The sequence below is a fragment of the Papilio polytes genome, unplaced genomic scaffold (assembly GCF_000836215.1).
Source record: "Papilio polytes unplaced genomic scaffold, Ppol_1.0 DF824269.1, whole genome shotgun sequence".
NCBI classification, from domain to species: Eukaryota; Metazoa; Arthropoda; class Insecta; order Lepidoptera; family Papilionidae; genus Papilio; species Papilio polytes.
The window spans coordinates 22,747-48,242 of record NW_013524935.1 but is presented as its reverse complement, the minus strand read 5'-3'; the positions used below and the strand labels follow the sequence as shown (position 1 = coordinate 48,242).

General features: G+C 34.8%; 1 protein-coding gene and 1 non-coding gene across 2 annotated transcripts; one reads left to right on the top strand and one right to left on the bottom strand.

Annotated features, from left to right (window-relative positions):
* Positions 1-484: 484 nt before the first annotated feature.
* LOC106109938 (glucose dehydrogenase [FAD, quinone]) lies at positions 485-25,496 on the top strand. Its single transcript, XM_013291599.1, has 11 exons — positions 485-805; positions 15,098-15,247; positions 16,071-16,191; positions 16,804-16,949; positions 17,556-17,814; positions 18,913-19,174; positions 20,343-20,578; positions 21,562-21,805; positions 22,450-22,714; positions 23,778-23,912; positions 25,081-25,496. Exons 2-11 carry the CDS (start codon positions 15,098-15,100, stop codon positions 25,171-25,173), a joined length of 1,911 nt encoding a protein of 636 aa, XP_013147053.1. The 5' UTR covers positions 485-805; the 3' UTR covers positions 25,174-25,496.
* Positions 7,863-7,935, bottom strand: Trnav-cac. The gene has a single exon. It is a non-coding gene; the product is annotated as a tRNA-Val (tRNA).

The following is a 25,496-nucleotide window of genomic DNA, read 5'->3' as shown; positions in this document are numbered from 1 at the left end:
TAACATTATAGCGACTAATATTGGAGATGCCTACTTTCCTTGTTTCTGGAGAATTATTTTATGGTATTTTAAAAAGCTGTTTCTCATGACTATATATCCTAACTATGTTACTCACAGTAACAATTTTTGAAATCGGCTCAGGAAATTTTATGTGACAAATACATATAAGAATAAAAATCTTTCCTCTTTATCTTTATCTTTCCTCTTTATAATAATAATAGTATTAGTAGATTTACGCACGATTTATGGCTTCTGTCAATGCGAAGGTTTCATTATAAGATTGCATCAGTAAACAATTGTCCAACTAGGATCTACCGTGACCAATAATTTGCGATGCTGTAACTTTACGCACGATTGGTTTGCGGTTTTGTTGAATCTGTGGTTGTTAAGTGATTATTATATTATGCTATTATTGAAGATACGAATTGAAACTATAAAAAATAACTATTGAACTTACCAAGAAATATGTTGTAGAGATGTTAAAATGCATTTAATTTTAAACTTTTACTGTCAACAATCCTTCGTTTGATACATTATTATCAATTTGCAAATTTAGTTTAAAATTTATCCCTTCTTAATTTGGAAACCTTGATCTAAAATGTTATTGTTAGAAGCTTTGGATGAAATAATCAAAGTTCACCAAACGCCGGCAAAGCCATTCATATCGGAGTGTTGCCTGCCAGTGCGACACGCGCGGACGCAGACCACGCACGCGCCAAAACTAACCTCTAAAAGTTGACTCGGCGCGCTTTTTGAATTGTTTTTTTTTTCTAGTGATTTGTGTTGCCAGTAATTATTTGTTGAGGTAAGTTTTTTTTATTTATAATTACGTTATTGGTTGATTTTATTGATTTGTTAAAATAAAACGAGCTTAAATGAAAGTAATGATTTTAATATTTAAGAAAGTACCAAAAAGGAAAATAATAAGACTCAAGTGTAGGCATTTCAAATTAAAATGATCTTTAAATTAAATAATCCGAAATAGAAACATTTGGAAAATTGTAATTCGTTACAAGCTGTTTAGAATCGTACCTAACAACAATTGATTTTTTTAATTCGTCTCAGCAAAGTTTAGATTATATAAGCTTGTACACTTAAATGTAACTTAATTGTGACTTACACAAGAGTCACTAATTGCTACACTCGTGTGGTCGATTTGACCTGAAGACGATCAAAGTTTGCGACCTTGTGCCCGGAATATTCCTTTCCTTTCTGCATTAGCCCAAGTACACTGGCCAATGAAAGTTTTTTGAAATAATTAAAAATAATAATTGCATCTATAGGTATTATGACAGTAACCCTCTCTAGTTTTTTTTAAAATAACGTAAAGTGTCAAACGGGCAAGAAGCATTCACCAAAATAGCGATTTACTGGTGCCCATAGAGATTTGCATTTACAGATGCGTTGCCTTCTTTGCCATACCTAAATTTAACAGAGGAGGGAACGTACTGACAGCAGATATTTCCCCTAACTATGTCCCGTCCCTCGACAGATCTACTTTCCCTTCCTTTCCCTATGAAAGGGGTTTACAAACTTTTGTCCAATATTCATGAAATATAACATTCTCATCGAGTCGTTATCGTTTTTAACGCCAAAGGTTTAGAAAACCTGAAGCTTGAAGCTGTTAACAGTGTTATCGAGCTATAAAATGTCACGACACGACAAACCGTACATTCCCTACATAGAGTATGTCAGTTCCTGCAATTACATTTCTACCGACATACTTGATTGACAGTTTTTTTTTAGATTCCGCATTACCGAGATACTAAGCTATTGAGATTGTAGAGAGAACGCTGTTCAAAGTCAATAATTTTTTTTACATTTAATCGGTTAAAATAAGACAATATCTGATTGAAAAGTTTAGTTGTTTACAGTTTTACGAAAATATATTTTTAATGGCAACATTTACAGCATCTAATGACAAGAAACTATTATCTAACGTAACTCAAATAAACTTTACTTGTGAAGTAATTTTTAAATAGTCTAGCCTAGTTTTTATTAAGATTTATTTGATATTTGTAGGTTAAGAAATTTCCGCGCAAATACATTGCGTTACACACAATTGTTCTATTTGGCGGCAAATAACTAAAATTACATAAATGCCTCGTATAATTCTCACGCCAATAAACAAAAGCAGCGTATTTATGACATAGATTTTAGATACGGTATTACCATTTTATATTCAATGCTTATCCAAGAAAATCAGCTGATGATAAGTGACGCCATTGTTTCGCGCCATCGTACTGTCACTTTTCATGCGACTTGTGTCGTTGACTTTTTCAGTGTTGCCATCATATAATTCTTAAATTCCATTAATATTTACGCAATCTTACTAATGTTATAAATGCGAAAGATTAGACGGGCGGATCTCAAAGACATTTGTCATAGATGTAGAGGATAGCGTGGAAGAACACATAGGCTACTTTCTTTTGTTTTTTAATTCCACGCAGACGGAGTCGAGGGCGAAAGCTAGTATTAACCTAAATGTAAATTATCTATTATGATAATAGTTTTATACAGTGTAAAAATAATATAAACCAACTAATTTTAACCAAATATAATCTGTACAGTAAAATCAATTATTTTCACGTCAAAACAGAATATAAAAATTGCCTTATTGTGTAAGATTTAACATTGCCATAAAATTGTACATTAGCGTTTCGTCTCTGATGTCAAAAAGTCAAAACTATGCAACAGTCGCCAGGGGGGGGGGGCCCCCCCCCCCCTTCCCAAGAGAATGAAAAATTGTAAAAAAAAATATAAAAAACTACATTCATGAAATCTGCCTAGTACTCGTAGACAGAAAATTCACAATTTCTAATATAAAGAATATTAATCCTTGCAAATAAATCGTATCTTTATATACCGAATTGGCAGTTTGTCACAATATTCCCTATGCAGTATTAATATGATAACTACAGATTATATAAATCTCCCGACTTTCAAGCAAGAGCATGCTCTTCGTACAATTACACGTTATTGTTCTCTCGATCATAACATCTTTTGCACTAGCCAGCGGCGCGTTGGGCAAGCTGTGAATTATCTGCTCAAAACGGCATGTCAGTGTCGCAACGGTACTCACAGACGTGTCATTATATTTATATATTTAGCTAGCTTTGCCCCCTGGCTCTCTTGCGAATATGTGGTAAATATTATGATGGATTAACGGCTGTTGTATTATTTTTATTGAAACAGTCTTGATAGTGGTAGAGCCCGCTTTAATATCTTCGCAGGAATGACCACACTGAAGACAAGCGTGAAGTAGAAACAATTCTATGTTTCGTCTGATGAGTGTGCGTACTGGTGACATAATTTATCTTTTCCCTTTCCATCCTTTTCTTATAAGGAATGGATAGAAAGGGAAAATTGATTTGACGTTAGGAGACATATAGGAATGGGAAATGTCCTCTTTATTTGCGTCACATCCTCTGTCTATTAAAGATAGACATCGCATCCGCAATTGTGGATGTCTATGGGCAGTGGTCGCCTTTTTGGTGAATTCAGGTGGCTGCTTGTTCGTTTACCTCTTTACCATTCATAAAGAAATCTATATAACCTATAAATAATGTTGTCAGCCAGTGTTTGTAAACATTATGCGCTTGACTGCGTTATTGATTAGGTTCTGTTAGGAACTATTATTTAGGACTTCGAATTGGTGTCGAAGTACCTTACATTTAATATAAGAATTATGTAAAGGTCTGTTTAAGTTACAATTAAATTACTAAGAGTGGCAAAGTATGAATAGATTTTTTTTAATAACTGGCAACTAAAGTGGCTAACGAGCTGTCAATCCATATAAAGTTGCGTTTTTAAAATTACAAATATCTTGCGGTTGTTGATGCGTGCGATAATAAATCGAATGGTTACTTCAGTTGCTTAACGTTGAGTTACGGAATAGGCCCCGAGTGTTTTTCGAAGTACATCGCTCGCTATAAAATCATGGTTATTAGGAGAGATTGGTTATAGTGAGATTAAGGAAAACGATGCGATAATCCAAAACCCACACTTCGTGTAACAATTTGGACATGGTATTTGTAATCTATTGATATACTAGCTTTCGCCAGCGACTTCGTCTTCGTGTAACTACATAAAACAAGAGTAAGTAGCCGATGTGTTCTTCCAAACTATGCACTACATCTATGCCAAATTTCATCGAGATCCGTTAAGCCGTTTAGGCTACAAACATACATCCATGCATCTAAACTTTCACATTTATTTATTATATTAGTTATTATTATTAATCATTTAGACTTTAATCTACAGTAATAAACGTACAGAAATCTTTGTTTATTTAAATGTTTGGTACAGAGATGCCTTCATTTTACTTTCATTGGCAACTTTCGCCGTAAAACAGAGAATTGTTGGTTAATTAAGTACAGATATGAATCTTACTTGAAAGTTGTATTACACTTCGTTTTCATTATTCCTACATTTAAACAATTAATATAACTGTAACTAGCGATATTAATTTTAACACTGCACTGGAGATCTCGTCGGGAATGCGCGCGAATATCTATCCTTCTAATGACATTGACAGCTGTCAGCTAGGGACGTTACTTTTATGCCGACAATCTAGTGTTGCGCCAATTTTACAGCCCGGTACTAATTTTCTTCTTAACATTATTAATAATTTACTGCTAATTTTTGCTGCTAGCAGGGGAATGTATATACCATTTTGACCTTCCTTAGCCTGAACGATTGAGTATGACCAGGTGTTATTCGTATCTTTCCTTGAAGGTCATAGCCAAGGTCATCTCCGATGTTAGTTAGGTCTTTAAAAGCAGCTAACTTTTTTATGTTCGTTAAATTTGACCACGACGCCACTTGAACGTTAGTGAAATCGAAAAATCTTAACTTAATCAATATCTTGTCACTACTCTTGATGGCCCCAACGTCATATTAAGATTAATATGGTCTTATATCTACACTATTACAATAAAGCGTAAACACACTTCTTTGTTGCCTAAGATGTCAGCAATTACAGCATATTTTTGAATATTTTTTTAATAAAAAGCCCTACACTTACGTCACGCTTTACGCTATATATTTTAACGCCATTAAACTTAAGGGTAAATATTTTGGATAAAAACCCTAATGTGGGAAAGAGACCATAAGTTGCTGCCAACATCAAGGAAGCAAGGTTGTCATCATGTCATGTCATTTTGACATTTGTAATTAATAATTTGGCACATGTAAACAATAAAATAAAATTTTCATAATTTCATGCGGATGAAGTCGTACGGGAACAGATAGTTCTAAGTATTTTTCATATCTATTTTCCTTGTATATGTATTGCCTTATATTACAGTGATATATGTACGACTTTCAAGCTATATTAATTACGATTTTCAATATAAACATCATTTAACCGTTACTAAAACGCAAGACCAATTAACGCATATTTAATTCCCGCAAATATAAACTTATTAACGTCTAAGTATTACGAAAACGTTCATATGTGTAAAAACTTGTACACAGTCTAGTGCAGGGGTGGCGAACTAGTGGTACACGTGCCATAAATGGTACACGACACAACTTTTGGGGCTCGTCGGTAATAAAAAAAACCTTACGAAAAATTATGAAATAGGTAATATATGAAAAGCGAATGCGATATCATTACTACACATCATGGGATTAACTAATCAGTCAATTTTTTGAAAGCACGTCTAAGACTGCTTTAAACATTTCTTAAAAAATGACATTTTGATGCAATAAGGTTTTATTTTATTCAATACTACCTTTCGCCCGCGACTCCGTTCGCGAGGAATTAAAAAGAAACAAAAGCGAGTAGCCTATGTGTTCTTCCAGACTATGCTCTACATCTATGACAAATTTCATCGAGATCCGTTTAGGCTACAAACTCTAACAAACATCCATCCATCCATCCATCTAAACTTTCGCATTTATAATATTAGTAAGATTAGTAAGATCTATGGACTTTTGGTCTGTACTCTTTTTTGCACAGTTTAAGGTCTTTTTCTTCTTTTTTTGCGTAATGCAAAAAGGTTCGCCTTCCCTGGTCTAGTGTAGTAAAATTGATGTTAAAAAAATGTTAAATTGAGTTTTAACTACGCGTTTTAACGTGCAATCTAGAATGACGTTCTGTTGTTTAATGTTGATACAATAATATTATATTGCGTAGGATTGAGATATAAGAACTTTTTCTTACCTTTTACTAATTTCCAGAACGTATGAAGAAATGTTATTCTTGCGAGATAAATAGTAATCAGATTGTTAATGATTAGATTTTAACAGTGGTAATGCCCGCTTTAACATGTTAGCAGTGCAGGGCCGGCACGCCCCCAGTAATACCACGACCACACAGTAGACAGGCGTGAAATGGAAGCAATTCCGTGTTTCGTCGGATGAGTGTGGTGCCGGAGGCCTAATTTGGCCCCCTTTCTCTTTACCACCGTTTTTCTGTAAGGAGAGAATGGGAAAGGGAAGCGGATTTGACGGTGGAGGAGATGAATAGGAAGGGGAAATTTCCTCGTTTATGTGCGTCTCCTCCTCCGTGGGATAAGGATAGGCAACGCATCTGCAATTGCAGATGTCTATGGTCAGCGGTCGCTTCGCCATTTAAGCGGATTCAGGTGGTCGCTTGCTCGTTTGCCACCTTATGTTATAAAAAAAAAGATAATCATAGTAAAACAATAGTTAACACTTGTATACCTATGTTATTTTGGATTCATTAAGTTAAAATAAAGTATTTTAAATCCATATTTATGTAATTACAAAAATAAAGTATGTTTTCAGATTATTTTGTTAAGTTATAATATTATTGAATACTATGCCGGCAAATCTGTGCGCGAATAAAAATTAAAAACAAAAGTGCTTGCACCTTTTGATTTGATATTTTTTCTACCGCTTGTTGCATTCATTTATTTTAAAAAGCTTCTAGGTTATCTGTCAATTCGCTTTGTGTAACTGTAACTGCAGATCGTGATATAATTTATGAATTAGGAAGTGATAGAGCGGTACACAGTCAATAATGTTAAATTATACTTGTCCTTGATATCTACGAGTATATTATATTACTCAGGACGTGCTGCAAAAACAGCGTGTCCACTACATTTGTATTGATATTGCCATCTATTTAATTCCCTTTGACAAAACTGAGACAGCTATAATACGGTAAAACCCGCTGTAAAATATACATTTACAAAGATTTACAAACTTGTGTACGGCATTATTTTTAAGAATATACAATTACGTATCCGTGCGTGCTTCTGTGTGTAATTGACGAATATGGTACATTTTTCAAGTCAAAGTTGTACAGAATTATCTAAAATTTTGTAATTGTATACACATTTGAGTAGCTGACTGTACTTAGTTATAGAAGACTAGGTGTGCAGTTAAAACTTTTCCCACTTTATTCCTCGACCATATACAGCGTGCATTGTCTGTACTAATATAAGAAAGATATTTTTGTATGTATTGGCATAACTAAAAAAACACAAAGCCGATTTTAAAAAATCTTTCGCCATTAAAAGCTACGTTATCAGTAACATATGACTATTTGGAATAATTTGTTTCCCAAAAATTAGCAAGCATCATTGTTATCCTTATTTAAGAGTCCTGTTTTTTGTATCCAAAACATGGCAACCTTAATTACGGTAAGCACTTTGGTAACTCCTTGACATTACACGGAGATGCCACTCACTCGAACTTGAAACGCGAAGGGAATGTTTCTTCACTTACTGCTTAAGGCTCCTAATATTGCTTAATAATGTACTTATAGTACGTAAGTTACACAAAGAATAAGTGGCAAGGACAAAGATAACAGTGAAAAATAATTAAAATTAAAAGTCTTGAAATATCCAAAAAGAAAAATCGAATTACAAAATAAACAAAAAGGGCGTTGTTTCCGCCCGGGATCGAACCGGGGACCTTGTGCGTGTGAAGCACACGTGATAACCGCTACACTACGGAAACTTGAGTACAAAAATTTAATTTATTACAAACTAGCTTTCTCCCGCGAATCCGTCCGCGTGGACTTAAGTAAGTAGCCCATGTGTTCTTCTTTTCCTCTTCATCTATGGAAAATATCGAAATCCGTTCAGAAGTTTAGGCTACAAGTTTTAACATCCATCCATCCATCTAAACTTTCGCATTTATAATATTAGTAAAATTAGTATGATATACTACAACTAAAACTACAATATGAGATAACAAGTTAATGTTAACTTAATTAATATAATTTGAACTGAACTTGACAGCTAAAGTTACTTCACTTTTAAGCCACTATTACTATTAAATATTAACTGTTTACTAGCCTTGTACTATTATTAACGAAATTCATAGAAATAGGGTTTTAGCTTTTTAATTTCCATATTAAAATACGATACAACTATCGTTTTTTTAATAAAATTTTTCAAACAAACGAAATCATATTATAAATATTTAATTAAGACTAAATAACCTCCAAAACTACAGACCTACAGATTCCCGTGGCCCACTTCCCACAAGCACAAGCACAAGCTAATGAGAAATACCGCTCATTGAGGGCGAGGTGTTTGGAATTACATAAAAATCAACCGAGATTAGATAGAGACTGTAACAATGTACAGTCGCGTACAAATGTTGCTGAAATATATGTCCATTCTTTTTATATAAAGATATATTTGTAATTAAACTTCTTACTTTGTGCTATCTTTTGAATTTTTTTTAAAACAATATAGTCATTTAAAAAAAGTATTTGCAATTTTTCGACAGAAGTGTACAATAAATCGGGATTATTAAATGTGTCAATTTTATGTAATGTCAAAAACAAAACAAAAAATTCTTTATTGGACAAAAACATTTTGACAAAATTCTTTGAAGACTTTCTCTTATTTATATTTAATTAAGATAAAGTAAAATATTATAGCATTTGTGTTAATGATTGTACTACCAAAACAAAGGACTTACGATCAGCAGCGGCAATCTCGGGGTTTCTACGGTCGTAAAAACCCGCAGCCAGATTTGCTGATTGTAAATAACAAGACAACCCTAGGCATTCACAGTCAAGGACTTATATTTCCTACCCGTATGTCAGACACTGAAAAAATAGCATTTGTTTTTTGTCTATTTCTTCTAAATGTCCACAGTTACACTGTTAATTAATATTTATAGTTCTAGATCCTAATCTTACTTCTTACTAATATAAAAACCAGTTTAGATGGATGGTTGGTAGTTTGTTATTTCCTATCATCAAAACGGCTTAACGGATCAGAAAGACTTGTAGAACATAGTCGGGAACAACACATAGGTTACTGAAGTTTTTGTCGAATACCGAGCTGAAGTCGCGGGTTTAAGCTCAGAATCAAAATTATTACTAGTAGCAGCGTATTTAGGTCTTACTTTAGGACTTTCACTTAAGAAAGTTCTAACCTATCTCGTGACCTCAATAGACATTCTGGAACATTTGATAAAACAAATCATGTCATGTGACATTACGTAACTGCAATAAAACTCTCATAATACTTTCGCAAAAGTCAAAAGATAAAATGGCGGAAATCCAAACGTGTATCACGACTTTTTGTCTCAAAAAGTCTTCCGAGTGTATGCAAAATAAAATGCAATAAACCTAAAGATTATGTCAAACACGAACTTCTTTATCTGTAAGATAATTCATGAAAATGTGTATGAAAAATTCAACAACCAAATAAAATTTTAAACTCAAAGCGAAACAAATTTAGTTACAGTTAACAATTATATATTTTTTTTCTAGGCTAGAGAAGGAAATCTTTTTTAATCTTTGACAGATTAGTTATGACGGATAATCCTTTATTACGTAACACAATAAGATTATTGATAGTACGTGCTTGCAGTGGAATTCGATACTAAAAGCGCACACGCCTTTGACTAAACTTTCGCACAAGTCACGCTTTGATTCCTATTACCTTATATGCGGACACTACTCGATTCGCACACTAAGATAAAGATAAAGATAGCTTTATTTCCCTTATGATTACATTTTTTGTTTACATATTTACACTTATACTAAAAAAACACTAACAAAATATACTAAAAACTCAAAATAATTATCTGTCAAGAAAAACGTGGAAAGAAAAATGTATATATTTGTTAGTACGGTTAGTGTTCTTAAACAATTTCATGCAAAAAAAAAAATATTAGTATTGTTAGTCTGTTAACTTATCTTCTGTATACGGGCCGACTGTCGCGGTAAAAGCCTTTTCTTTCGATTCGCACACTACTCGATTTTTAATGACCAAATAATCAGTTGAATTTACTGCGAAACAATGGACAATCGCAGTTGTGCGATAGTTTGGTCAAAGTGTGCTCGCTCTTATTACTGATTATAATACAGCAGAAACTCGATAACTCAAACCTCGGTAACTTAAAAACCTCTATAACTTCAAAAAATAATATGTTCCCTTCCCATCAGAGCCCAAAACCTCTATAACATAGACTCTTGATAACTTAAAACATTTTGTGTCCCCCTTGGACTTTAACTTATCGAGGTTCTATTGTATTACGAGTAGTATGATTCTATTAAGTCATTTATTACACCGTTACTAATCATCCAATCTGTTACTGTCATACGTATTCGACTGATTTATGGTTTAGGCAACTTTCTGACCCACTGGAGGTCAACAATTTCAGACGTAACATAACTGTAGACGTTTGACCAGTATATAATTTATGTTACGTGAACTTATTAGTAATGGATTTTGATTTATCTCTTTAACTAAAGACATTGCGAAATAGAATTCTGCAAAGAAATAAAAAAGAAGTTTTTTTATAGGTTTAGGTATCTTAGTTGAATGTTATATTAAAACCCATATTAAACGAAAAGGGCATTTACTCATTTTAATTCTGACACGATACAATATCACTTTCTTACAATAAAAAAAAATGATTCCCAAAATAATCAGATTATCATTTCATCATTATCTATACTATTATTATTATTTTATTATTTTATTTTATTATTACAATAAAGCGTAAACACACACTTCTTTGTTGCTTAAGATGTCAGCAATTACAGCATGTTTTTGAATAATTCTTTTCGTAATCAAAAGCCCTACACTTACGTCATGCTTTAGGCTATACATTTTCACGCTATTAAACTTAGGGGATAAATATTTTGGATAAAAACCCTAATGTGGGAAAGAGACCATAAGTTGTTGCCAACATCAAGGAAGCAAGACTGTCAAGATTTGTAATGTCATGTCATTTTGACATTTTCTATTGAGAATTTGACAAATGTAAACAATGAAATAATTTTTTTACAATTTCATGCGGATGAAGCCGCACGGGAACAGCTAGTTTGTAAAAAAATGCACAGAACTGTAACTATTATATAACATACTACAAAATAACTTAAAGTGGACTTAATGGTTTAAGTAACCTTCATATCTTAAGTAAACGTAATACAATCATAGGACTTTTAACTTGAACTTAGTGTCGAAGTCCACTTATTGCTAATAAAAAGGCTGCTGTTGTAATGATAGTTCTAGAATAGAACATTCGAGACAATTACTAAGCTAAGTGCTTTATAACATCGAAATAAAGGGATAAAAAAGACCGGTTTACTGAAAATCACTGACATAATATAAATGGACTGGATATAAACTGCAGTATTTTGTGTCTTGATTCTTGCAATTTTATAGTTGCGTTTTTGAACTAATAACACTAGTTTTAACATCAAAAGTCCGAACGGAGCAGAAGCTGTTGTTTCTCCTAACCATTGACAACAAATCAGTGCTCAAAATGCCTAATTATAACAAAGAACAAATGAATACGGTTGTCTTATTGACTATTTTTGCAGAAGTTTAAGGGACACATTTCGGATTCTGAAAAGAAAACATAGAATTATTTTATTTATTTATTAACTTAGACGTATAAATTAAGTGCAATTAGTAGCCAATTTATTTAATTAAAGTTTTAATGACAACGTTTAGCTATTAGTTATTATAATAATTGTAATTGAATGTAATGATAAACGCCGAAGCACAATTATAATGTATTTAAATTGAATAGCTAGTTTGATATTTAGCAATTAAATTTTAGATGCGTCTTATATAATGGTACTTTCGAATTATAATTTTGAAGATTATTTGTACTGTTGTACTTTCTGTTTCGTACTTGCATAATAAGAGAGATAATTGTGAGTAGTTACGGTATTACAGCTATAAAAGTACGTTTTATCTAAATGTTACATTTGTGTACATAATAACATATCTTACTACATACACAATAAGATCTATTTTCAACTTTTTTTTCTATTTCTGTGTAGTATTAGACAACTTATTTAATTGATACTGTCGCTTTTAACTCAGAGCAATACTTCTCGTCAAGACTTAGGATGCGCGCCAAATCTATCCATACTTCTAGTGATATTGACAGCTGTCAGCTAGGGACGTGACGTTTATGCCGATAATCTAGAGTTGCGCCAATTCTATAGCACGGTACTAATTTTATTCCTAACAGTAGTAATATTTAAATTATAAATACAAAATAATTTTCATTATTTTTATTTTAATTAAGATATATATTGTTCACATGGATTTAGAGTCGTTAAATACGTAATTTTCGCATAAAACAAACCTCTTCATTTGCATCCGCCGCCATATTTATTTTCCGGACTTTTAAAGGAAGTTTATTTACGTTGATTTGCAACATATATGGTAATCCCTCTATTTTAGTCAAATAAATACCTTTTTTATAGCAATCCTATATTTAACTTGTTTGCCATCTTACAATATTCGTTTAGTTAATTTTCGTAATTCCTATTTAGTTCAAACTTGACATTAAGATTAACGTTATTGAGATGTTACGCAATTTCTAACCTCAACTCTGTAATAGACAGTTATTCTTTGCTGCGTAAACTTTTACGATATGACCAATTAAAGCCTTTACGGTGAATACACATTTCGCGTCTTCAACTCTCAGAACCATCGGCTAACGTATGCTAAAAGAGCCATATGTATCCAGCCTTCTTTTTTTAACTACAAATATACCTAAATTAAGAAATGTATTTACAATTCATGCAAGTTGTTATCTTTGCATGACAAATCGGATTACAGTGCAGTTGATCAATTATATTCCTAACAAAACTGACCCTAATGTGCAACCATTCTTGACCATAATAACATATTAATTGCCCTCGAACATCCATCATTTTTAAACATAATTAACGTAGTCGTTAAACAATCATAGAGTACCGGTAATAAATCACGCGAAAATCTTAGATGTCACTTAATCTTTGATGTTTATTTAATCTGTGACTGTTATTTACTTAATCTATGACATTTTACTCTGTGCACTTTTTCGACCAATCAGCATTGAGATAAACCGCGGGCTAATCAAGTGTTCTCTTATTACTGTTTTTAATACAATAGTTTACGAGTGTGAACGTATTCTTTAAATAGTCATAATACTAGTCTATTGTACGTGCTGTGATTAAAAAAATATATTAGTTTTATTAGGCAACAGTCTTATTTCTTAAATTCTAAACCGACTAGACAGTCACTAGTTAATAATCTGTTAAATTCTCAAAACTTTTAAACCGATTTAACACTTTGTATTTCGAAAATAACTGAGTAACCAAATTGGTTAATAACCTCGAGAAAAGGTCTTAAATCATGGTGTTTGAATTTGATTGCTGACTTCTGATCTACATTTTAAAATTGCAACATATAAAACTGGAGACATTAAAACATTTACCTATGTTACGTAAAATACCCCATATCATATATCTTGTTACATTTTGCCTCGAGGCAAAATTATTTTATATGTGATTGAACGTGAAATTACGATACATGTAAAACTTGTCCGATTTATAAGATGCAATACTTCAAATTTTGTGTTATTTAATTCATTCATAGATGGCGCTGTAATAAATTATCTCTTGATGAGAATCATGTCAAAGTTTCTGCTAGTTTTCTTGGTCTGTTTCTAGTGCGACTAGTCCAACGATTATTTTAAGAGCGCAAACACCTTCGACTCAACTATCGCACAACTATCTAGTCTCGCTTTGATTCCGCTTACATAGAGATGCGCACACTTCTCGATTTTAAGTTGTGTAAACAGTTGAATTTGATACGAAACAATCGACAATAGGACGACAGTTGTGCGATAGTTATTTAAAGATCTTGCGCGATTTCTTAAGACGACACAAATAAGGCGGCGCTAAATTACTTTGCCTTATCCTGTTTCAATGGCTCTTACTTTAAATATTATATCAAAATCTGGTAGATTAACTCCATAGACTGTTTAGTGATGGGTCTTTTAATTGGTCTTTAATGTTCTAGTTTTAAACAATTTATTTAATTGATACTATCGTTTACACTCAGAGCAACACTTCATAGTAGGGGGGAGCCGAAGCGGGGATTTCGGGATTTACTAAAGTGCGGCAGATTAATATATAAGGGGATACTTTGTACCCGGCTAAGTACCTCCACAAAACATGAAGACCATATATAAGGCCGCCCGTGAAAGATACAGGATCAGATTAAGGTGAACCGTTTTTCTAATTTTTTTGTTTGTCATAGCAGGCGAATCCCTCTAGATAATCGTCAGATTATGAGACAGTACGTGTAGAACATAAAGATGAACCACATATATCTTAATCTGACGCGTTTGAGTATTTCAAAATTGCGATTTTTTTTGCACATTGTGAAAATGGCCGCGAGTTTGCGTCTTATCGAAATCGTCAGATTAGTGAATCAGAGCATTTTTTTCATTTCAACCATTATATACAACCATCCGCATCATGCAAACGATCAGATTAACATACGTACATTACTAAAATTATATTATATCCATGCAACAGTTTTTTTTACATATTTAAAAATCTATATCCTCTCCCCCCACCGGTCTAAAGTTATATATCACATAACATTTTTTTCTTCTTATCATCTAAGCTTTGCATCCCAATAGGTATCTACGACGTTCGAGTAAATCCCCATTTGGCATCGTCGGCTCCCCTACTATCACGTCAGGACTCACGATCGCGCGCCAATATCTAACCTTCTAGTGACATTGACAGCTGTCAGCTAGGGACGTGACGTTTATGCCGATAATGTAGTGTTGCGCCAATTCTCGATACTAATTTTCTTCTTAAAACTAGACTGATTATTTTGCACAGATGGCTATAACGTGCGACTGTCCGATGTCGCAGCCGGGGCCGACGCTAGCTGCAGCATGTGGGGGCGGCGCGTTTATGCTCTTCATGGGCTTACTGGAAGTATTCCTCAGGAGTCAATGCGATTTAGAAGATCCTTGTGGTAGGGCGCAGGTGAGGCATAGAACATTGCTAGTCTATTGTGGATTTTCCTTCAATATTTCTAAGCACAATAATTTAAATCAGGTTGTGCTATGTTGTCGTTGTTTACAAATTAAATTACATGAACAATGTAAGCTGAGCGAGGACCCAATCCAATCAGCATTGCAACGCTAATTTTAAATATTTCTTTTTTTTTTCATTTCATTAGTTACGTTTCTCATTATATTGTATTTAATTACTTTTTTTGATTCATAATTGTAGTGTTGACAAGGATTAAACATTATTTTATTTTATTTGTTTTATTTTGTTTAAGGATGTTATTATCGCACAACTGTTTAGTCTGGCTTTGATTTCTATGAGCTTATATGGAGGTGAACACACCACTCGATTTTTAGTTGCAGTTGAACTGGCTGTGAAACAAACGACTATCGCACAGCAGTTGTGCGATTGTTTAGTCTAAAGTGTGCGCCCGCTCTATGTAATAAATAATCTATGAAATGTTTTAGCATTAATGATTTCAAATCGCAATGTTATAAAATAATGAATTATATAAAAAACTGTAACAATGCTGAGAATTTCCGACATTACCAAACGAGATCGTTCCCAAAAGATGCGGTCGCGGAATTCTCAGTCTACATCAAAATGGAATAATTCATCATAAGAAAATATAAAACAAAGAAACAATACGAAAGCTTATGATTCCAATACACGCAAAAAAAAGTTAATAAAACTTTAAAAATGTTTCTTACCTCTGATTTTATCGAATGCAATTCAATACCCACCCTAAATACAGAGGTTGTCAATCTTTTTTTTAAATAATAGTTTATTTCCCCAGTACCGTCGTCATATGGACTCTGTGTACGACTTCATAGTGGTAGGCGGAGGGTCCTCTGGCTCTGTGGTAGCTGCCAGGCTGTCAGAAGTGCCGCATTGGAGGGTACTGCTGTTAGAAGCCGGTAAGTATTCAAATATGAGTAAACGGAGAAAAAAAGCTAATACGTTTGTGTTCATTTGTTCAATAGTCGAAACTGATAGAAATATGACTAAGCAAGTACAATTGTAATTTAAAATAAAGCTACATTTATTTTTTATGAAAATTATTCAACTCCATATCACTTCTTACTAATTATTAACTAGCTTTCGCCCGTGTCGCCGTCTGCGTGGCTTTAAAAAAGTATGCACCTTATGTGTTCTTTCAGAACTTATACACAACCATACCAAATTTCATCGAGATCCTTTCAACCGTTTAGGCTACAAACTCTAACAAACATCCATCTAAACTTTCATAATTATAATATTAGTATGATTATTTAATAATGCTATAAATGCAAAAGTTTAGATGGATGGATGTTTGTTAGAGTTTGTTGCCAAAACTAACAAACGGATATTAATGAAACTTGGTAGAGATGTAGAGGATAGTCTGGAAGAACACGTAGACTTCTTTCTATAGTTTTTTATAATCCCACGCGGACGGAGTCACAGGCGAGAGCTAGTATTAAATTATGATAAGTATTCCAAGAGAACTTTTCTTTTCTTTAATTGACTTCTAGATTAATCTATTTCTTAAGGTTTTGACGAGCCTACGGGCAGCCAAGTACCTTCAATGTTCCTGAATTTCATCGGGTCCAGTATCGACTGGGGATACCGCACGGAGCCCGAGCCAGCCGCTTGCCTCGGCGAGGACGAGCGCCGCTGCTACTGGCCTAGAGGAAAGGTATAGTTAAAGAGTTTCAAATGATAGATAGAGTAGGCACAGTTGACAGTTCTTGACATATTTTTTACATAATCATCACTACGCTATCTATTGATAGTTCCAAAAACACATAATTAATTGCTAATAGGTCTTATTTAAATTTTTATTTTATATTTTGTAACTCTTTATTTTTATATATAAAGCTTAATCTTTCAAGTTGAAATTACTTTTGTGAATTTTTTACATGTCAGAAGTACACGAGGTGGCCCTAAACTTGACAATTGCTATCTTGCAAAGAAGTTACCGGTGAAAACATTTTGTTCAATGCCGCGTCTATGTATTTTTTTAATGTCTTTGGTTGTAACACTGTTTACATTTATTTTATAACAAAAAAAGCATACAGACGAATTGAGTACGTCCTTCTTTTGGGAAGTCGGTCAAAAAGAAGGAGTTTATTATAATTTTGTAAATTCATTACATGCCACAAGTACACGAGGTGGCACTAAAATTGACTACTGATAGTACCTTTCGAAGAAAGAACCAGTATAAAAATTTCCCGGTCTATATATTTCAATATCTTTGATTTACAACAGAATAATGTCGTCCTCAATACTTCATAATGAGCAGGTGTTAGGTGGCACATCAGCTATGAACGGCATGATGTACATCCGCGGCTCCCGCAAGGACTACGACAGTTGGGCGGCGGCCGGCATCGAGGGCTGGTCCTATGACGACGTGTTACCGTACTTCATCAAGTCGGAGGACAATAAGCAGGCTGCGGAGATGGACCCTGGCTACCACGGCACTGGCGGACCCCTCACCGTCTCACAGTTCCCTTACCATCCGCCGCTCAGCTACAGCATTGTTAAAGCTGGTGAAGAATTAGGTAAGATGACTTATTCTGACAATTTAATGAAGTCTCTAGCATTTAAGATATTAGAAAAATGTCACTAATTCAAAATTGATCAGTGGTAGAGCCCGCTTTAACATCTTCGCACGAATAAGTCGGCTCGCCCGGTGTAATACCACGACCACACAGAAAACAGGCGTGAAGTGGAAGCAATTCCGCGTTTCGTGTGATGAGTGTGGTGCCGGAGACCTAATTTTAGTCCCTTTCCCTTTCCACCCTTTTCTTAAGAGAAAAGGATGGGAAGTAAAAGTGGATTTGACGGTGGAGGAGACGCATAAGAAGGAGAAATGTCCTATTTATGTGCGTCTACTCCTCCGTCAATTAAGATAGGCAACGCATCTGCAATTGCGGATGTCTATGGGCAGCGGTCGCTTTCCATTTCGGTGGATTCAGGTGGCCGCTTGCTCGTATGCCACCTTATATTATAAAAAAAAAAAATTGTCCAGAAATTAGATTATTATTAATAAGAGGCTACTGTTAATAATATTTTTATTAACAGTAGTCATTAGCTTTCGCCCGCGACTCAGTCCGCGTGGAATTTAAAAAAACAAAAGTGAGTAGCTTATGTGTTCTTCCAGTTTATGTTCTACATCCTTCATTCCCATTTTAATAAAAAGCCCTTCACTTACGTCACGCTTTAAGCTATATATTTTCACGCTATTAAACTTAGGGAGTAAATAAATTGGATTAAAAATGTGGAAAAGAGACCATAAGTTACGAGCTGCCAACATCAAGGAGGCAAGGTTATTTTAATTGAGAATTTGACAAATGAAAACAATGAAATATTCCTACTTCTTACTAATCTTACCAATATTATAGTTAAATGCGAAAGTTTAGATGTATGTATGGATGGATGTTTGTTAGAGTTTGTAGCCTAAAATGCTGAACGGATCTCGATGAAATTTGACATATATAGAAGATAGGCTACTTTAGTTTTTTTTATTTCCACACGAATGGAGTCGCGGACAAAAGCTAGTTATTTCATTATTTCGTGCGGATTTAACCACACGGGAACAGCTAATAAATCACATAGTCATCTCACGAGTCTTGATAATTGGTAATATAACCTTTTAGGTTATAAATCGCGCGATTTAAACGGGGAACATCACACGGGGTTCGCGATCGCTCAAACGACCAATAGGAACGGGTCCCGGCTGAGCGCCGCGCGCGCCTTCCTGCGGCCCGCGCTGCGCCGCCGCAACCTGCACGTCATGCTCAACGCCACCGTCACCAAAGTGCTCATCAACCAGAAGACGCGGCAAGCGTACGCCGTCCAACTTAGGAACAGCTACGGCACTATGGAGACTATATTCGCTAACAATGAAATTATTTTAAGGTAAGATATTGATTTTTTCCATTAGATTATATGTTCCGATTTCGTGGATGTTAAAATAAAAATAATCTATATTATTATATTATAGTGTGTCTAAATAATTTAAATTAGTTTGACAATTCATTTCAAATGTAGTAGGGATGGGTTGTGTAAAATCAGTCATGAATCTTATCGATTTTCGATTTTTATTCTTATAGAGGTTGGAATCGATTTTTGAATTAAAAAAAAAACACTGTTTTCTCAAATTAATAATGACCATAACAAATAATGAGAGTAAATAAATGTTTATTACTACTACAGTACGTAATCGAATTGGATTTCGCTATTATTTCTGTCATCGCTAAATTCTCTACACTATAATCAATACTAGAATTGTCCTATAAATTAGTTAATAAGAAAATAATAATTTTAGTTGAGTTAAGTTAATATCGATACCTGTCTATTAAGTATGGCATTTGCCTTCATAGAAATTGAATTCGATACTTTATATAGTTTGTAGCCTGAACTACATAACGGATCTCGATGATTGCCATAAATGTAGAGGATAGTCTGGAAGAACACATAGCCTACTAGTCTACTGTAGTTTTTAACTCCACACAGACGTCACGTCTTGAATTATTCTGATCTAGCTGTTACCCTGCGACTTCATCCGCATGAAATTATGAAAATTTTATTTTATTGTTTACAATTGTCAAATTATCAATTAAAATTGTCAAAATGACAACCTTGCTTCCTTGATGTTGGCAGCAACTTATGGTCTCTGTCCCACATTAGGGTTTTTATCCAAAATATTTACCCCCTTAGTTTAATGGCATTAAAATATATAGCCTATAGCGTGACGTAAGTGTAGGGCTTTTTATTAAAAAAAAGAATCATTCAAAAACATGCTGTAATTGCTGACATTAGGCAACAAAGAAGTGTGTTTGCGCTTTATTATAATAGTATAGATAGAAAATTAAAAAACTAAAATTAAAAAAATAGAAAAAAAAAAACTTGTAACTTGTAATTGGCCTTCATTTTTTGTTTATTTTATTATTGTTTTTTTAAGCTAGCTGTAAGTTATCCGTAAATAAATAAAAAAAAAAAAAAAAAAAAGCTTCATCAGTGCTAATTCCACGCAGACAATATCAACTAATAACTTAAAAGATTCTGAATGTGGAGTGTGTACCAGTGCTGGCGCGGTGGCCTCCCCCCAGCTGCTGCAGCTGAGCGGCGTGGGCGACCCCGCCGTGCTGCGGCGCGCGGGGGTGGGGGTGGTGCACCCCCTGCCCGCGGTGGGCCGCAACCTGCACAACCACGTCACACACTTCCTCAGCTTCATCCTCAAGGATAACAACACCGCGCCACTCAACTGGGCCACGGCTATGGAATATCTCCTATTCAGGGATGGTCTTATGTCTGGAACTGGTAAGTTTGTGTGCGTATTGGAGGTCTTATTTTAATCCCTTCTTTTTCTCGTTTTTTTTTAAGGAATCGGTGGAAAAGGTAAAAAGATTTTACGTTAGAGACAGAAATGGGGACTAAAATCTTTATATGATTCTCTGTCGATTAAAATTGGGTAACACATCTACATTTGCTGACGTATATGGGCAGCGGTCACTTTGCCATTTTGGCAAATTCAGGCCTGACATCATTACTGAAGATATCATTCAGTTACTTAATTATCGGTTAGATTATTAAGGGCCTGTCCCACACTGGCTGATATAGGTTCAGATAGCTATAAATGACGTAACAAGATAAGGTAACAAAATCCTTTATTTCCATCACATATTTTACACGTTAGATTGTTATCAGACTATTTAGAATTTAGTGGGACAGGCCCTAATAGTCACTAAATTATAAATTTATGCTACGGTTTTACTCCTTTAGATAATATTAGTGTGTATAATTAACTATTCAATTTCGTTTTTTTTTATAATATAAGGTGGCAAGCGAGCAAGCGGCCTGAATCCACCGAAATTAAAAGCGACCGCTGCCCATAAACATCCGCAATTGCAGATGCGCTGCCTACCCTTCATTGACGCATGAGGAGACGCACAAAAAGAGGACATTTCCCTTTCCTATGCGTCTCCTCCACCGTCAAATCCACTTTTCCTTCCCATTCCTCCTCTTAAGAAAAGAGTGGAAAGGGAAAGGGACTAAAATTAGACCTCCGGCACCACACTCATCAGGCTGTACGCGGAATTGCTCCCACTTCACGCCTGTCTTCTATGTGGTCGTGGTTGCACCGGGCGAGCCGGCCCAATCGTGCGAAGATGTTAAAGCGGGCTCTACCATTGTAATCCTGGAACCATATGATATGCACTTTAAATTGAGCAAACTCAACATTTATACTTAGCATATAAGCTATCCATAAGCATGAGTATCTTCTAGAGTCTTCTTTTACCCAGGTATATCAGAGGTGACAGCGTTCATCAACACGAAGTACGCGGACCCCGCAGGAGACAACCCTGACATCCAGCTGTTCTTCGGCGGCTTCCTCGCGGACTGCGCCAAGACCGGCATGGTGGGGGAGAGCCTCGGCGGCGGCTCCCGCACCATACAGGTGTTCCCCGCGGTGCTGCGCCCCAAGAGCAGGGGGCGGCTGGAGATAGCCAGCAGCGACCCCTTCGCATATCCCAAAATTTATGCCAAGTAAGTATCATAGGGATTTTTTATATTTTAAAAACTTGTTTATAATTTTTTTTTAATATATTCACTTTTAGTAGCGTTAAATCATTAAAATTATCTTGCCAAGTTCTAAAATGCAATGCTATCGGTCGATGCATAAGTGAATTGAATCACTTTTTGACTTCTGATAACTAAGAACCAATAAAATGCTTTGTTTGTTGTTTGGTGACGTCACAACACTCCTGCCGCGTTTTACTAGCACGAGAGTTATTGTTTTTATTTAGCCAATGGTTATTTCATATCAATTTTGTAGCGAAATAAATGATTTTTAGTAGTCATATTTTAAGATATGAAATAAAAAAAAAACATTAGTTATACGTCACATTGGACACTACCGAATTTTAGTTAACCCTAAAGTGATTACTTCTTCACTTTGAATTATTACATACTAGCTTTCGCCCGCGACTTCGTCCGCGTGGAATTAAAAAACAAAAGTGAGTAGTCTATGTGTTCTTCCAGACTATCTTCTACATCTATACCAAATTTCATCGAAATCCGTTCAGTCGTTTAGGCTACAAACTCTAACAAACATCCATCTAAACTTTCGCATTTATAATATTAGTATGATTTTTTGTACTGAATTCTGAAGCCTACACAATTTCTCCTAGCTACCTAACCCATCCAGATGACGTGAAAACATTAATCGAAGGCATAAAATTCGTGATCAAGCTATCAGAGACCAAAGCGTTAAAGAAATACGGTTTAAAATTAAACAAGACGCCAGTAAAAGGCTGTGAGAAGTTCAAGTTCGGTTGCGACGCGTACTGGGAGTGCGCGGTCAGGATGCAGACCGGGCCGGAGAACCACCAGGCCGGCTCCTGCAGGATGGGACCTCGGGGAGACCCTGACGCGGTCCTAGATCCTCTACTACAGGTATACTAGAATAGAATTTTGACTACTAGTTGTTGCTCGCGACTTCGTTTATGTGAAATCATGAAATATAATTTTTTTTTAGACTATGTTCTTAGTGATAACGTAGCTTTTTCATGGTGAAAGAATTTTTTTAATAATTCAGTCGTTTTTATATTCAAATAGATAAAAAAATACAAATCTTTCCTCTTTATAATATTATTATAGACTAGCTGTTGCTCGCGACTTCCTTCAAGTGAAATAACAATAATAAAAAAATGTAATCTATGCCTTTGTATTAGAAATTCCTCTTCATAATATTAGTGTAGATACCTAGTTTATGACATTTTGCTATATTTGTATGGTTTTAAATAACTTAAAAACTATTGGGCTAATTTCAAAAATTCTAAATTCAAAAGCTACGTTTTCAATGTCGGCTTGAGCTAGCACGATATCAGAATTACTAGTACTCGAGATGACATGTGGACGGCCATGGGTAAAGTCGGATTTCAGGAACACATTCACAATACTCCTCAATCAGGATATCATCTATCTACCAAGCTCATATCGTTCAAACAATGTTCTCGTAACAATCCCTATTTTCAGAATAATCTAAGTTCTCACGAAAATCGTGGCGGCGCTCGTGTTCTAATTATGACTTAAATTCAAATTGATTTCTTCTTCTAATTGTGACATATCATCATCATCATCATCATCTCCCCTGCCTTATCCTACTCCCGTAGGGTCGGCGCAGCGGGTTTTCGTCCTCCAAAGCATTCTATCATCCGTCATCTCAGTGATCACTCTCTTCTTGACCATGTCACCTTTCACGCAATCCATCCATCTCTTTCTATGTCTACCTCTACCGGTGTACCTCAACATTCATAACTAACATCCTTCTTGTTACATGCGATTCATCCTTTCTCATAACGTGCATATACCACTCTAACCTTTTACTCCTTATTTTCTCAACCACTGGGGCTACTCTCAAACTTCCTCTAATATACTAATTGCGACATATATATTATTTTAATTTGACGCGGGTGAAGTCGCGAGTATCAAAGTATTAACTCAAAAGGTATATTAGGTGCAGGGTGTGGACAGACTGCGCGTGGCGGACGCGAGCGCGCTGCCCGCCGCGCCCTCCGGCAACACCAACGCGGCCTGCCTCATGCTCGGGGAGCGCGCCGCCGACTTCATCAAGCAGCGCTGGCTCTCACAAGTCAGTTATTCATATTTTTTATCATAAAATATTAATAAATTTGTGTTCATTTACTAATTCCTTTCAACATTCCAACTAAGCTCTAGGCTTGTGCTAGGATATGGTTCACAATAGTCGAATGGCGGGATTCGAAGCCTCGACCTCAAGATCTGTAATCCGTACCCCAAGCCATTAGGCTATTGGCCCTTTCAATCTAAATGAGATTGGCCTAATAATGTTTTTTTAAATAGAATCATATAGAGCTATTAACTAACTTTCCCCCGCGACTCAGTCTACGTGGAATTATAACAAAAATTGTAGCCTATGTTGAATACAGACTATCCTCAACAAATATGCCAAATTTCATCCAGATTGGTTCAGTAGTTTAGGCTACAAACTAACAAACATCCATCCATCTAAATTTTCGCATTTATAATGTTAGTAAAATATACAATTTAGCTCTTATAGACCTGAGCCATTAAGCTCAACTAAATTAGCACTCTTAGTTCAACCGTTCCACTCACCGTGAGCTGCAGATCAATTCTGCAAAAAAACGTCAAATTATTTAAATTGATGACTTTACTGTTTAAAATTTAGTTGTATTTATTTTAGATATCAGTGTCAGTAATTGAACCATGCAAAGACACAGCCCGCTGACAGTAGGACCATACCTTTCTGTCTACGTGAGTTAAACACTCGCACGTAGTTAGAGCACTGTTTTAATTAATTTAATTGCAATATTAAGTACTTGGATATTGTTGAAAAGTATTTAATTCACTATACAGAAATAGCACATTTTTTTTTATAAAATCGTATTCAAAATCATAAGAATTAACGTATAAATTCTAATTATAAATAAACTTTAAATGCAGGGGTCTATCAGGAATATTCGCGTAACAGTTTTTTTTAAATTCCTGCAGCTGTAGTTCTAGTTATATCTTTTTTTATTAATTCTTTACCTTGTTCTTTTATTTATTTTTTTAGATACGTTTATATGTTTTCTTCTTCTTACAAGTTTTTTTTACACATTTTATAGAATTCTTTGAGTTTATACAGCCGTGGAGCCATTAGTTAAATGAAAATATTACAAAAACGGTTTCAAGAATTCGTAATAAGCCCTCAGATTCTAATACGTTTTCAGAACGTCCTTTATTAATAAAAAATGTGTTAATACTTTTGTTGCCATCAGGCTTACCCGACTGGCGACGTGTCAAACGTGTTGACAGCCAGCGAGAGTAGACACGCCGCGCGGCCCTGGGCGCCCTGGGCGACCTTACAATGACATTATGCCACAACATACAAATAAATTACTATATTTGACAGTTAGTTTGTAAATATTTTAGTTGAAAACTATTTAATTTCACTCACAAACTTTAAATTCTACCACATTTTGAAATGATAAGTTTTTTCATATATTTTGTGTAATTTATTTAGAAGCTAATTTTTAAATTTACCTATAATTTATTAAATTATTTTTATATCCAAGCTGCTATATTAAGGTTTTTTAGGTTAGATTTTTTATGATGTATGTATACTAGGAAATCATCATCTCCCCGGCCTAATTCTACTCCCGTAGGGTTGGCGCACCGGGTTTTCGTCCTCCAA

Excerpts from the sequence above, each read along its gene's own strand:
- LOC106109938 (XM_013291599.1), top strand. The coding sequence starts at position 15,098 with ATGGCTATAACGTGCGACTGTCCGATGTCGCAGCCGGGGCCGACGCTA. Across the intron at positions 15,248-16,070 it reads ATCCTTGTGGTAGGGCGCAG|TACCGTCGTCATATGGACTC; the intron begins GTGAGGCATAGA and ends TTATTTCCCCAG. Across the intron at positions 19,175-20,342 it reads AACAATGAAATTATTTTAAG|TGCTGGCGCGGTGGCCTCCC; the intron begins GTAAGATATTGA and ends AGTGTGTACCAG.